Source organism: Panthera pardus, unplaced genomic scaffold (genome assembly GCF_024362965.1).
Source record: "Panthera pardus isolate Hobbes unplaced genomic scaffold, ASM2436296v1 HiC_scaffold_22, whole genome shotgun sequence".
Lineage (NCBI taxonomy): Eukaryota > Metazoa > Chordata > Mammalia > Carnivora > Felidae > Panthera > Panthera pardus.
The window spans coordinates 45,848,073-45,862,251 of record NW_026526788.1 but is presented as its reverse complement, the minus strand read 5'-3'; the positions used below and the strand labels follow the sequence as shown (position 1 = coordinate 45,862,251).

Genomic DNA, 14,179 nt, shown 5'->3' with positions numbered 1-14,179 from the left:
CTGCATTCCTGTTACACCCAGGAATTGCCTGGAAAAGATGGCGTGGGGAGATGAACACTCTGTGAGCACGCACAGGAGTTGGGGGCTGGGGGTGGCATGATCATGCCCCTCACCTGGGCAAACACAGATGCAAGCGTGCTTTACTAAGTTGCAGACACTGCCGTAAGGCCTTCCCGGGATTCGTTCTTCCAACGCTCACAACAGCCCCACAAAGTACTATTATCATTCCTATTTCACGAATGAGGTTTTTGTGAGATTGCACAGAGAGGTTAAGCAATTTGTCCGAGGTCACACAGCCACTAAGTAACTGAGCCAGGATTTAAGCCCAGACAGGTACGCTACAGAAATGGAATTTAAAATAAGTTTTGCGTGGAGAGAGCCAAAAATGTATAGTCAGAGCCACACGCAGTCTTAAATGAACAAATCTGAACATGAACAAAATGAAGAAAAGTCACGGCAGAGATTAGTCATTAACAGAGAGAGGGAACAAAGGGAACAAAGGAGGCCCTGCCTAGTGCTGGGGGGGTGGGGGGGGGAGGAAGAGCTAGAGTAAAGGTGATTGTGACAGTACCCATCTCGAGCAGGACCTCCTGAACAGGAATCTGGTGTCTCAATGCTTCCTAAGAAGTGGGAGTTACTGTGCCATTGTCCAGATGTGGAAACTGAGGTTCAGAGAAGTTAGGTGTTCTGCCTGAGGTCACACAGCCCGAAAGTGCAGGGTTGAGACCCAAACCCAGAGTACCTGTCCCTGCACCCCATGGTCTTTCCCTGCGTCTTCTAGCCTACCAGATTTCAGCATTGGAGAGTAGGGTGGGCCCACCCCCTGTCATGTACATACACAGATACCCCAGGCACGAGGCATGATCTGTGCTGGGTACCTCCTGTGCACTAGCTGACTCCCACTGAACAAGAAATAAAATCCCACCTTCTGGGAGGGGGCAGAACCGGACTCACAGAGCTGTTGACCTCCCATGTCACTTCAGGGACAGCTACATACAAGAAGCCAGCCCCAGTGACAGCCTTCCTCTCCCTGACCCTCCAGAACCTAAACCTTGTGCCCCAGAAAGGCTGCAGATGGCTGCATTAGAACGGGGTGGGGTGAGGGGGGTGGAAGGGGGTAATAATGGGGGCCTTCCTCCCTGCTCCAGATATGCATTTCTGTGCCTTAATGAAGGAGTAACACCTCCAGGCCGTCTCGGCCCTGCCTGGGGGCAGAGTTCTTCCAACCACGTGTGTAAACCCTAACATCCACCCCAGTCCACCGGGAACCCCATGCAGGCTCCTGCTGGGGCCTGATCCCGAAGCCCCACCCTCTCTCTCCAGGAGCCCTGACCACAGGAAGGAACCCTTCCCCTGCCATCTCATGCCTCCCGTGTTTGTGTTTGTCTCTTTATTTTAGGGATTTATTTCTCTACAAGGGACCCGGGTGACTGAACTCCTTCCTGGCCCCGAGGACACAGGGAAGCACCTCTTTGAGATCAGCCCAGGTAGGCGTGAGCACCTGTAGGCACAGGCGTGAGCTCTGTGCTGGGGCCCCGCTGGGGGTGTCACCGCGCCTCTGGCCTAGAAGGGCAGATCTCCTTCAGGATGCTCCTCCCTGTAGGAACATCAACGCTGTCGCCAAGCCCTACTCAGAAATTTGGGACACATCTAGAGGATATTGCAAATTTGGGGGCGTATCAGAAAATCTGGTCAATTGTCTGGGTAATTAGCTTTTGGAAATTGGATTTTAAAATTCACCATAAGCACAAGGGAAACCAGGCAACGGGGATATCTTAGGACGAAGGTCTAAACACAACAACTGGATCATATGCAAATAAGTCGGGGAAAACCCACTGGCACAGATACAGAGCCTTAAAATAAGCTTTATCATGAATCTCAAAACAGAATTGAGCTGTGGTGGGAGGAAGGGGAATATTTTAATCCAAGGAACCGCTATGGTGTTGGCAGCTACAAATTTTTTTTTTTTTAAATTCCCAGTTTTCAAATGTGATTGTTATTGAACTAGTAGATGTGTCTTGAAGATGAGCCCGTCTGCTTCCAGAAGGGCTGGTTCCGCAGTCGGGTGTTTTGGGTAGCCTGGCCTCCCCCAGAAACAGAGCCTGAGACCAGGCTCCAAGCTGTTTATTCAGAGGGGATTCCCAGAAAGCAGGGGGGAGGGAACAGGGAGGGAGGAAAGCCATTCCGGGTGTGCTAGTGAGTGGATTGCTGCTGTGGGGACCCAGGGTTCAACTCCAGGGGCGGCTGTGGGGACTGTGGGGAGCAGGCCTCAGAGGTGTCCCGCCCATGAAGGGAGGAGGCTGGGGGCTACCCCCCTTAGTTCCACCGGCTGCTTCCCGGGAGCTAACTCTGGCATCTCTGGCCTGCCCTATGCAAGGTCAAGCTCCCTGCAGACAGAAGGCTTCTGGGAGCATTGCAGGCACTTGAGTGAAGAGGCCACCCGCATGGATGGGAACAGTGAGAGCCGGGGTTCTGGGCAGGGAATCGGCTACAGCCACCTAGTCATCACATGCCTCCAGTGTGCCGTCCAAATTTAGACTTCCTTCTGGGAAGTCGTGGCTGTGAACTCAGTGTGCTCGGGTCTCCCTGGGCTCTGTGAGCCAACAGGTTTACCGTCTCCGAGCAGCACGGCCACCCCACCAGTCTGATGAGGTGGCCTGACTATCTGCTATACACCAAGGCTCTCAGCCCAGGCTCAGGCCAGCCAGCAGCGGCCCGCGGGGAGCAGCAGTGAGTGCCACCAAGCCTGGGGCAGGGACCTGTTCCCCTTTGCTCTGTCTTTACCGGGAATTCCAGAAGACACAGGCAGAAGGCAACAGGCAGGAAGCCCCTCCCCAAGTTCATGCCCTGTATGCAAAATGCAAGTATCCCTGGTTTCTTCTGGCGTGTCCTACGTGGGCATTGACTCTACTGCAAAAACCTTGGTACTAAAACTGCACGTTAGAAGGTGGCAACTGAGGGGTCCCGGAGTGTGGAGTGGAAAAGAGGGGCTTGGCTGGCCATGGAACAGGGGTAAAGGCTTCTGCAAAGAAGATAGAAATGAAGAGGGCAGGGAGGTGGAGGGCCCTGCCATCTGAGGAAGGGGAAGCTGGGCATGGAAGGGAGGCCTGGGGGAGGGGCCAGGGGACCTGCGCCTGGGAATTAGGGAGGAAGAAGGTGAGGCTGGAACTGAAAGGTGGAGGAGATCCACACACCCTAGCCATGAATTCACAAAAGCACTGAGCGTGTGCCCCAAGGACTAGATGGGGAAAAATCACCAGTGTGCAGGCTCTTTATCTGGGTCAGAGCTATTTACAAGGATTTCTTTCACTCTGGAGGGGAAGAAGACCCGTTTGCCATGTAAGGTAACATTCACAGATTCTGGGAATTAAGAAGCAGACGTGTCTAGGTTGCCTGGGTGGCTCAGTCGGTTAAGCGTCCAACTTCGGCTCAGGTCATGATCTCACGGTTCGAAAGTTCGAGCCCCGCATCAGGCTCTGTGCTGACAGCCTGGAGCCTGCTTCGGCTTCTGTGTCTCCCTCTCTCTCTGCCCCTCCCCCTGCTTGTGCTCTGTCTCTCTCGCTCTTTCCCAAAAATAAATAAACATTGAAAAAACTTTTTAAAAAACAAGCACACATATCTGTGGGACCATTATTCTGCCTACCACAATGCTCAAAACATCCCCCCAAGGGAGGAGTACCTTTTTTTTTTTATTTGAGAGAGAGAGCACATGCACATACCTGTGGGGAAGAAGAAGGGGCAGAGACAGAGGGAGAGAGAGAATCCACTCCATTGGCACAGAGCCCCACGCGGGACTTGATCTCATGACCGTGAGATCATGACCTGCTGACTGAGCCACCCCAGGACGTACTTTATTTGATTTTAAATAAAAGTTTAAAATTTTATTTAAAAAGACACTGGGGGTTAGAGAGGATATGACTTGCCCGAGGACACACAGCCAGATGGTATTATGGGGTCAGGGCTGGCCCCCTGGGCACAGAGCTGCTATCCAGCACTGGCACCTGGTACAGGACCTAATGTCTTTCCACCTGGGCGCAGGAGGTCTAGGGATGCAGTTATAAAAAGGCAGGGCCTCCCGTAGCCCTGTAGCCCAAGCCCAGCAGTGGTCTAAGCACCGGATTCAGCCGGTCCCTAGAGCCACCCATCACTGCCCTCTTGCATTTGCACACACTGCCCTCCTGAAGGCCGTGGGGCAGGTCGGGGGTGAGAGTGAAGGCAGCTGTGAGGCCACTCAAGGAAAGCGGGTTGGTGGTGGGCAGCGAGGGGTCCAGCCAACCTTTGTGGGGCACTGCACAGGAAGGGCTCCATCGTCTCCGTTGGGCAAATCATTTTGGCTGCAAAAAGCCAGGTGGGGCTCGTGTCCACCACACCCGCTGTCCCAGAGGGGGAACGCTTGACAACTCTTGGAAAGGTGGTAGAACCCAAGTGTAACCATGCATCAGAATAGCTACATGAATTTTAAGTTAGACTTCTATTTTTGTTCTTCAACGGTAGGAAAAGTCACAACTTTTCATCAGGATAGAATTGAAAGCAAACAGAAGAGGAAAAGTTACACAGTGAGTGCCCTCTAGTGGAGAAACCTGCCAAGTACATGACGGGCCTTACAGGCCCTCCTACCTACTCACCCTTCCACCCTCACCCCACCCCCATCCCTGCACATTTCAGCGAGACCACACCACTGATGGTTGCTGTGTGCCCACAGTCGCTAAGTGCTGGGACTGCAGCATGAGGCACCTCTAAACCAGAGTCCCACTCTGCACCAACACTCCGGGCTCCTGGATCAGGAGGAAGGAGCCAAGCCCCAGAAAGGGACTGGGGATCAGAGGACCCTGGGTCTCCTTCCCACCTGGTCTCTTCGGCCCAGACAGTTAGTTGCCTGGCCTGATGCTGTGATTTGGATTTAGAAAGATAAATAGGCAGACAGATGGATAGGTATTTATATACTTGATGTTCGCCCTGGTTCCTGGCACAGAGCTCCTAAAATTTCCTAAGTAAAGGTGCCCTTTGTTATGTTAATGAGGTCACTTTGGGATAGCCCCTCCTTCAAGACTGGTTTAGAGGGGAACCAACCATACCTATGTAATGAAGCCTCCATAACAAAACAAAAAGGAGAGGGTTTGGACACCGTCCAGGTTGCTGAGCACGTGGAGATTTTGGGGAGAATGATGTGCTTGGAGAGGGCACGGAAGCTCCCCAACCCTTCCCACATACCTTGCCCTATGCAGCGATACCACGTGGCTCTTCCTGAGCTATATCTTTGTATAATGAACCAGTGATCCGGAAACGAAAAGGTTTCTCTGAGTTCTGTAAGCCGCTCTAGCAAATTAATCAAAGCCAGGGAAGGGGTTGTTTGGACCTATGGCCCATTGGTCAGACCTATGGCCCATTGGTCAGAAGCACGGATGACAGCGTGGCCTTGCAGGCGGCATCTGCAACGGGGAGGCGGAGCAGTCTTGTAAGACTGAACCCTTAACCTGTGGGATCTGACATTTTCTCCAGGTAGATAGTGTGAATATAGAGTTCAGTTGTAGGATGCCCAGCTGGTGTCGCTGGGCGACGTGGCATTGGTGACCGGAATTTCACCTGGCAAACCCCACCGCCTCCCAGCCCTTTGAAAACTGTCTGCCCCTTGCAGACTTGATCTCTCTGGGCTCCCAGTGCTGGCAAAGGGGGCCTCTGCCCCCAGGCCATGTTTAGGCCTCCCTCTAGATACGCAGGAACAGAATGGAGCCAGGAGTGGAGAGGCCTCCTTTGGTACTGTGGACAAAAGGGTTGCTAAATCCACAAGACGCTTGTGTCTGATAGAACGAATTAGGTAATCAATAAAGCAGTGCAACGTGTCTCAGATATTCTTCTTCCGGTATTAGCACAGTGTTGCCAAAGGGAGGCAGGACAGTTGTCTACAGGGATTTAGATGGGAGCCTCAGATCTTTCTGGTGACTAACTGACTGGCCACCATGTCTCCTCCATCACTGGGTGTGTCTTTCAAGAGTCCCGATTGCAGGTGAAGCCAGCTCAGGCTAACTCAGGGAAAGGGAGAACTGGCCAGAGGTTGTGGGGCCACACAGAATCTTCCGGAAGCTGGAGAGCTACCCGTGGAAGGGGCAGGCAGCAGGGCTGCTCAGTGGTCCTGGAGGCAGGAACAGAAAGCTGATCAGGACTGTGTGCCTGAAAGGTTGAATCTCCGCTGACCCCTCAGTCCTGGAGTCATTTGTTCAAGTCCAGAGTCTTGGTGTTTGTGTTGAGGCCATGGACCTATGCGTGGTGACACTAGAGTGGTAAGGAAAGGCCCATCCACCTCCAGCACCCAGACAGACCCTCCCACTGAAGCTTCCCACAGTGGAAGCAAGGGACTCTAATGCCTTCAGGAAGGGAGGGGAGGTGACAGGTGACAGTCTCCACCAAATACACACTGCACCAGACACAGTCTATGGTTCTGTTTTTTCCGAGGGCTGAGTGTCACATCATTGGCCTTGGCCCTTTCTGCACAACCACACCGGGGCCCCAAGATGGGGTGCCTGTGCAGGCACATTTCCTCCTGGGGGTGCAAGGACCTCAGCATGTGGGGCTAGGGATAAGCCCTTGTGGGACAGGAACAGTAACTGCCCTGAATCTGAGAGAACAGAAGGAGGAAAGTGCTGTCTTCTTGAGCGGGAGGTCTTGGAGGGTATAATGGCTGTTCTGAAGTCTGGGCCCAGTTCCCATGGCAGAATGCCTGTCTGCTTTGGGCCCACAGACTATCTTTCTCAAGATAAAGTGCTGGAGACTTCGGCGGGAGCCACCCAGTTCAGAGGTCGGCAGGCACTCCGCTCTCCCACGGAGCTGGCGGACTGCCTCCCCCCAGCTCCCCAACACTCTGCGGGCTGTCAGCCTGGGTGGGGGCTGCCTCCGACCTCTTGGGTTTTCAGCTCTAACCGGGAGTTGAGGGCTGAGGTATATGCAATGCGAGCAGTGGCCCCACATGGAAATCAGGGAGACGTGGTCAGTCGTGCCCACACGTGCCAGGGATGCAGTGGCTGGTGTGTGCATGCAGAAAGGAGGGTCCAGGGAGGAGTCAGGACACCGAGCCCAGGCACCGTCTCCTTTCGTGCCTGTGTTCTGCACTCTCCCAGCGGGACATGCATGTCCCCGTGGCATCTGGCTCTAGCCAGCCTTCAGCTGGTAGGAGAGATGACTAAACCCACAACTGTAATTTAGTTAGAAAGAGCACCAGGGGTCGTGATGGGTGCGTCGCAAGGACCAGGCAGGAGATGAGGAGGGTTCATCTTTGCCACCACCTATGCTACGCTCGACACCCTCACCCCACCGGTGTCCGCAGAGAAGACCACTCTGCCCCAGGAGGAGCAGGATGAGAGAACCTGCTGACGCACTCACAGGGACCCAGCAGGAGGCAACTCAGAAGCCTGGCCGCTCAGAGCCCAGCCGTGATTCTTTTTTTTAAATTTTTTTTTCAACATTTTTTATTTATTTTTGGGACAGAGAGAGACAGAGCATGAACGGGGGAGGGGCAGAGAGAGAGGGAGACACAGAATCGGAAGCAGGCTCCAGGCTCCGAGCCATCAGCCCAGAGCCCGACGCGGGGCTCGAACTCACGGACCGCGAGATCGTGACCTGAGCTGAAGTCGGACGCTTAACCGACTGCGCCACCCAGGCGCCCCCAGCCGTGATTCTTTCTGTGCAGTTATAAGTTCATGTGCCAAGTTCTCAGTGAAGGGGTCCAGACCACGCTCCACGTCTCTGCAGAGGGTCCAGACCCAGCTCAGCCCCTGACGCGCTGAGGCAGGTTTCCTCCCTTCTCTGGGTCTCTATTTCCCCACCTGTATGATAAGACGGCTGGTCTTGGTGACCTCCAAGGTGCCACCCAGAAAGAATGGGCTCCAGCAGTTTCTCATGGCCGCACAGGGTCTTTGAAGCCACCCTGGGCACTGAGCTTGCGGCCGCCTGTCCCTATCCAGCATGCAGCTTGGAGCGGTTAGAAGAACTGCCTGCCACCCGCTATCTCTGAGGCCTGACCTTGAAACGAAGCCAGCACACACAGATTAGCCCGTGGAAGGAGACTGATACCGGGCTCCTGACATCCACAGAGCATCGCTCACCCCATTAGCCGCCTCCTGAGCGGGATGCCGATCTCAGCCTATCTCGGCACCTGGTACCAGCCAGACTGCGTATCAGCCTGACCTCGCGCGGCCCCGCTGAGTTTGCCTGCGGCGCGCCAGACGATGGGTAAAGACTAGAAATGAAATCAGATGAGAAGTTCACAGGCGCTCCTCACCCCTGGGAGCGGGAGAATCAGCAAATCCGAGAGGGGTTGCTTGGACTTCCTGCTTTGTGGTCTGGCCCTCCTGTCTTTTAACCTCACTTTTCCCAACTAAACACCGGACCAGGTGTGGGAAACTACCCCCTGTGTCCCTGGAAATAGATGCCCTTGAAGAGGAACGTGCAGTTCATTCTTTTGGCCAAAGTCAGGCTCCAGGGCAGCTCTGTTTCATAGAAACGTAATGCAAGCCACATTGGTAATGAAATGAACAAGCCCGTTGCTCAGTTACACTAGCCGCGTTCCCAGTGTGCGACAGCCATATGCATGTGGCGGACCCGCATTGCCCAGTGAGTGTCAGTGAGGAGGGGACTCAATGAAATCTTGGCATAGAACAGGTGCTCAGCGAGCGCCCTCCAAATGACAGAGAAGTGGGGAGGGAGGAAGAAAAATTGAGGGAAAAGCCTAGGCTTTGGAGTCAGACAGACCCAGATTCATATGTCAGCTCTGCCGCTCACTAATTTGGAGAACTTGGACCAATAATTTAAATTCTCTTGAGTCTCCTTTTCATTATCCGATACAGAAATAAAACTACCTACTTGGGAAGATAGCTGTGACCATCAGGTGAACTAAGACCTGTAGATGTGCAGGGGACCTTTCCCCCACCCTCCACTGTGTCTTTCTTGCCTTCCTTCTCTCTCTCTTTCTTCCTCGTTCTCTTGCTTTCTTGCTCTCTTTCTTTCCTTCTTTCCTTCTTTCCTTCCTTCCTTCCTTCCTTCTTTCCTTCCTTCCTTCTTTCCTTCTCTCTCCCTCACCTCTTATCTGCCAAATACAAGCAAGCTTCAAATAAGATTTCAAATTTCTTTAGTCTGTTGTTTTATAAAAAAAAAAAGTAGGGACCCTAGCTCTACAGCAGTGTGTACCAGAATCTCCTGGAGGGCTTGTTAGAACCCAGACTGCTGCGCTCATCCCCAAACTTACTGGTTTCAGAATTCTGGGGCGGGGCCTGAGAATCTGCATTTATAACCATCTCCCGGGTGATGCCGATTGATGCTACTGACCCAGGAACCACCCTCTGCCAGGTCAAAAGAGAGCTCACAAAAGAAAGGAATAAACTCCATATTTAATACCTTCAATGGCACTGTTTTCCTGCTTTTTAAAGCAGAGCCCTGCATTTTTGTTTTGCATTGGGCCCCACTAATTCTGCCACCAGTCTGGAGGACAGTGGAGGGGGAACTTCAGGGGTAAGGATCCCAGAGGCTGTGCTTACAGAGATGAGTCTGGAATGAAGAAGGTGACATCTGGGGCCATGTTTAATTCTGGCACCACACTAGGACAGACTTATGCAAACGGGGCTGTCCCCAACACGGGAGGAGGCTGGAGGCCACCACACTTACCTGCAGCTCTGAGCTCTCCGCCCCAACCCCCCCTCCACAGTAAGCTTCTTCATGATAAAGAGTTCAAAAGCCAGACCCAGTACTTACTAGCTACGTGATCTTGGGCAAGTTGCTGACTTCTCTGTGCCTCAGTTCCTTCATGCACAAAATGTGGATAATTTAAGTATCTACAGATTGGGTCGGGAATGGGGGTGAAGGAATTGGGTGAGACTATGAAGGGGTAGCAGAGAAAGACTCACGATGATGGTTAGTTGAGTATCTTAACTGTGGTGATGGTTTCATGAAGGTACATGTGCAATAAAATTGCATAGTGCCCCCCTCAACACACACACACACACACACACACACACACACACACACACACACAATCAGCTCTGTGGATTGTCCCAAGGTCAGTTTCCAAGTTTTGGTATTGTGCTAGAGTTATGTGGGATGTTCCCATGGGGGAGGCTGGGGGAGGGTGCACCGGGACCTTGCTGTATATTTCTTTGCAACTTCCTGTGATTCTAGAATTATTTCAAAATAAAAAGGGTTTTCCAAGTACCTACTTACCCCACAGTGTTGTAACATTGTGCACCTGTAACTTAGGATAATACCTGTGTTGAGTACTTCATGAAGTTCAACAAGTAGTATAACAGGGCGTCTGGAAAACCAAGAAACAGAAGATAAACTTTTTTTTTTAAGTAGGTTGGTAACCTTTCCAACTAACACGTTGAGTGTGCTTTTCTTCAGCCACCAGACACCTTTTCAGGTAAAATTTGTATTTTAAAATTGAAATTTAAAGCAATGGCTCCAGTTATCTAGCTTTTAAAAAGTACAACAATAGTACCTTCTCTGAATTTTGTCATTTTTTTGTGTGTATTTGTGGTGTATTTGTTGATTGACATCTGGGCCCATTGTTTCTTTGAAGTGTTTCACCTGAAAATACATCGAGATTATTATTTGAAGGTTTGCCAGTGGTTTCCTTCTACACCGCCTGACTTTGCAGACACCTGTGTGTGACACTCACCCACCTTTGGTGACCGTTCACAGGTCTGCCCGGCTTCTGTATGGTTTGTCCCTTGCACATCTGGCCGTAGACCAGGAATGGGCACATGTTTGCCTACTGAATGAAAGGCCACTCACCAAGGAAGACTTTCTAATTCCTCCAACTGTAATTGATCATGTTCCTGGGGCAGCAGTAGGTTCCTTATGTTAGTATTTTCTTCAGGACAAAGCAACATGAGATTCTTAAAGTGATCGAGTTTCTTTTTCGAAAGGCAGGTGAGAAGGGCACTCTACAGTGTATTGGCCCAATCTTCCTGACACCCTGGCAGGTGGACATTACATCCCTGATGTACAGATGCAGAAACTGGCACAGAGGGGCAGCTTATCCAAGGTCGCACAACTAATACAAAGTAGAGTCCAGGGTCTATCCAAGTGGGTCCCACTCCAAGTCGCACCCTTAGCAGGCTGCAGCAGGAGCCCAGGCAGGTGCTGGGTACCACGGCTCTGAGACATGGAGGGGCCCAGACAGAAATTCCTCAGAGAGAGATACACGCACCAGATAGGGCAGGGGCGATGTGCAGGAGGAGGCATGCTCAGTGCCAGCTCAGAACAAAGATGTAGATAAAATTCTTTACAAGTGATCTCAGCTAGACTAAATCTCGAGATAAATTAGGATGAGGGGAGGAATGTGGCAGGGGATTAGTGGGTGGGGAGGTTGGACGGCCCAGGTCACCTCTGAAAAGCCAAGCCCAGCGAGTCTTCAGCTTAGGAACTTTCTTAGACGAAAGGTCACCTTAAGTCCAGGTCCTTCCTACACAAGGTGTGGTCGGTGGACCCGCTGCATCAGCATCACCTGGGAGCTTGCTGGGAATGCAGATTCTCAGGCCCCACCCGGAACTCCTGAAGCAGAATCTGTGTGATGGCAAGCTGTCCTGGATGATTTGTGTGCACATTCAAATGCGGGAAGTGCTGCTCTCCAGCAGACCACTGTTCGTGCTACCCAGCCATGGGCCATGAACTTCTGCAGGCAAGGATTGCACTTGTGACCTCAGAGCCTGGTGCCTGGCTTTTGAAGGTGTTCGATAAGTTAAACCAATGAAGAAGTACTAATTCAAAAGCAGGAAGAGAGCAGGGACGCCTGGGTGGCTCAGTCGGTTCAGCGTCCCACCTCTTGGTTTCGGCTCAGGTCGCGATCTCAGTGTCCGTGAGTTCGGGCCCCACGTCAGGCTCTGCACTGACGGTGTGGAGCCTGCTGGGGATTCTCTCTCCCTCCCTCTCTGCCTGCCCCTCCCTTGCTCATGCTCTCTCTGTCTCTCAAAATAAAAAAATAAAAAAGCAGGAAGAGAGCAGAAAGCAGTGGTAGAGAGAGGCAGACAATGACAAGAAACTGAATCTAGCTCTTGGGCTACAAACCGAGGGACAGACCAAAGCCAATTACCCATGAGCTGATTCCGGCCCATAGGAAGTATTTTGTTTGGCTCATGAAATATTTCTAAAAGCAGAAAAAAAAAAACAACAACTTGTGGAAAACATAGATTTCTATAGAGTAAATGTGGGTCTGCTTTCTCTGTATAAACAATTAGCAGGGGCTCAATACCAGCTCCCTCTTAGAGCTTGAATGATCTCCATTTGGCCAGAATCCCCACCACTCCCTACTATACCTCCACCTGTTTCCTCATTTCATCTTACATGCCTGATCTCTCTATAAAGGTTTGCATCTCTGAACCCTAGTGTGGCTCATGATAAGCTCAAACCAAAGATGGCTAGCAAGTGATCACTGTATATTGGCCGAATCATTCAATACCTCCAGTTATTTGTCATGTGGGGTTGGGGTTAAGGGTGAGGTGTTCTGTCACACGGTCTGAGATCCAGGCCCGTCTCAGCTTCTCCCCAGGTCTGTGGTCCTGAGTGAGTCACACAACCCCTTAAAGTTCAGGCTCCTCATCTGTGAAATTGCCTCCGTAAAAGCAGCTCCGGGGAGAGCATTTGGTATCATACCTGGCACATGGTCAGCAGTAGCTAATTAGTAGGACATTAGTCGCTGCAGCTCCAGAGAGAAATAACACACAGGTATGCAGGTACTTATTCCCTGCCTTTCTAAAATTTCAACATTAATTATGTTGATTATTAATTTGTGATTATGTTAATTATCAGTATTTCCCATATAAAGGTGAACATAATATCTAAATTGTTAAGATTCAGTGAGGCTAAGTATTTTATACCCTTGAAAATGTGTACATATCAAAAGCATGAAATAAAAACATAAACCTATGAAATATACGCACTAAAGCCATTGCCCCTCTAATATAAATTATTAGGTTAAATTAATAAAATATTCAAAAATAACAGACCAAACCCTATGAAATAAAGAAAATTTTAATAATGAACACTCGAAATACTCTTTAATGCTATTCTTTTTTTTTAATTTTTTAATGTTTTTTTTTATTTTTGAGAGAGAGAGAGAGCGTACGTAAGCAAGGGAGGGACAGAGAAAGAAAGAAACACAGAACCCGAAGCAGGCTCCAGGCTGAGCTGTCAGCACAGAGCCTGATGCGGGGCTTCAACTCACCAACTATGAGATCATGACCCTGAGCCCAAGTCAGACGCTCAACCCACTGAGCCACCCAGGCGCCCCCCTTTGACGCTATTCTTGAATCATGAGCCTGTTTTTGAGTGCATGTTTTCTAGCTGTCATGAAATTTTTTACTCCGCCCTGTGAAGAGAGTGTCCCAGGCTAAATTTCAAGCTTAACGCCCAATATTACCCTTTCAGTTCTTCATCTTCAAGCAATCCGTCTCTCACTCGATACTTTCGAGATTTTTCTTTTTATCCCCCCTTTTGTTGTTCTTAGCAGGTCCTATATCTTTTCATCGATTGGGAGCTCTGGTTTTATTTCTTCTGTTTGTTTGCTTTTAAAGTTTATTTATTTATATTGAGAGAGAGAGCCGGGAAGAGAGGGACAGAGAGACAAAAATCCCGAGCAGGCTCCATGCTGTCAACGCAGAGCCCAACACAGGGCTTGACCTCACACCCTGGGATCATGACCTGAACTGAAACCAAGAGTTGGACGCTCAACTGACTGAGCCACCTGGGTGCCCCAGCTCTGGTTTTATTTCAAAGAAACAGTCTCTGGATTGCCTTCACTTTCTCCAGTGTTCTCCTGGGTAGGTAGAGATTCGAATGCATTAGGTTGATGGGTTGCCTGGAGCAGTTTCCAGGCTGTTGTGTTTGAACGCCACTGGTTTGGAAGGTGTTTGAACCAGAACAAGGATTTATGTTGCAATAGAGGCACCTTGGTTTTCTTCCTCCCCTGTGGATGATGGAGAAATAGAAAAACATTTTCTAAACAAGTTTACCTTTACTGGATCCAAATTCTACTGTAGTATATCCCCGAGTGTAAATTATCCTGATATATATATATATATATATATATATATATGTGTGTGTGTGTGTGTGTGTGTGTGTGTATACGTGTGGATACACACACATACACACACACATATATATATCTCACAAATATATATATATATCACAAAAATAC

The 14,179-nt window shown here is 50.5% G+C and overlaps 1 protein-coding gene across 1 annotated transcript in view; it reads left to right on the top strand.

The window, feature by feature from the left end:
• ARHGAP22 (Rho GTPase activating protein 22) overlaps nucleotides 1-14,179 on the top strand; it is a 173,153-nt gene that overhangs the window by 78,294 nt on the left and 80,680 nt on the right. Inside the window, 1 exon segment of the mRNA XM_019444877.2 lies at nucleotides 1,400-1,487. Within this exon segment, the coding sequence (XP_019300422.1) occupies nucleotides 1,400-1,487 (88 nt within the window).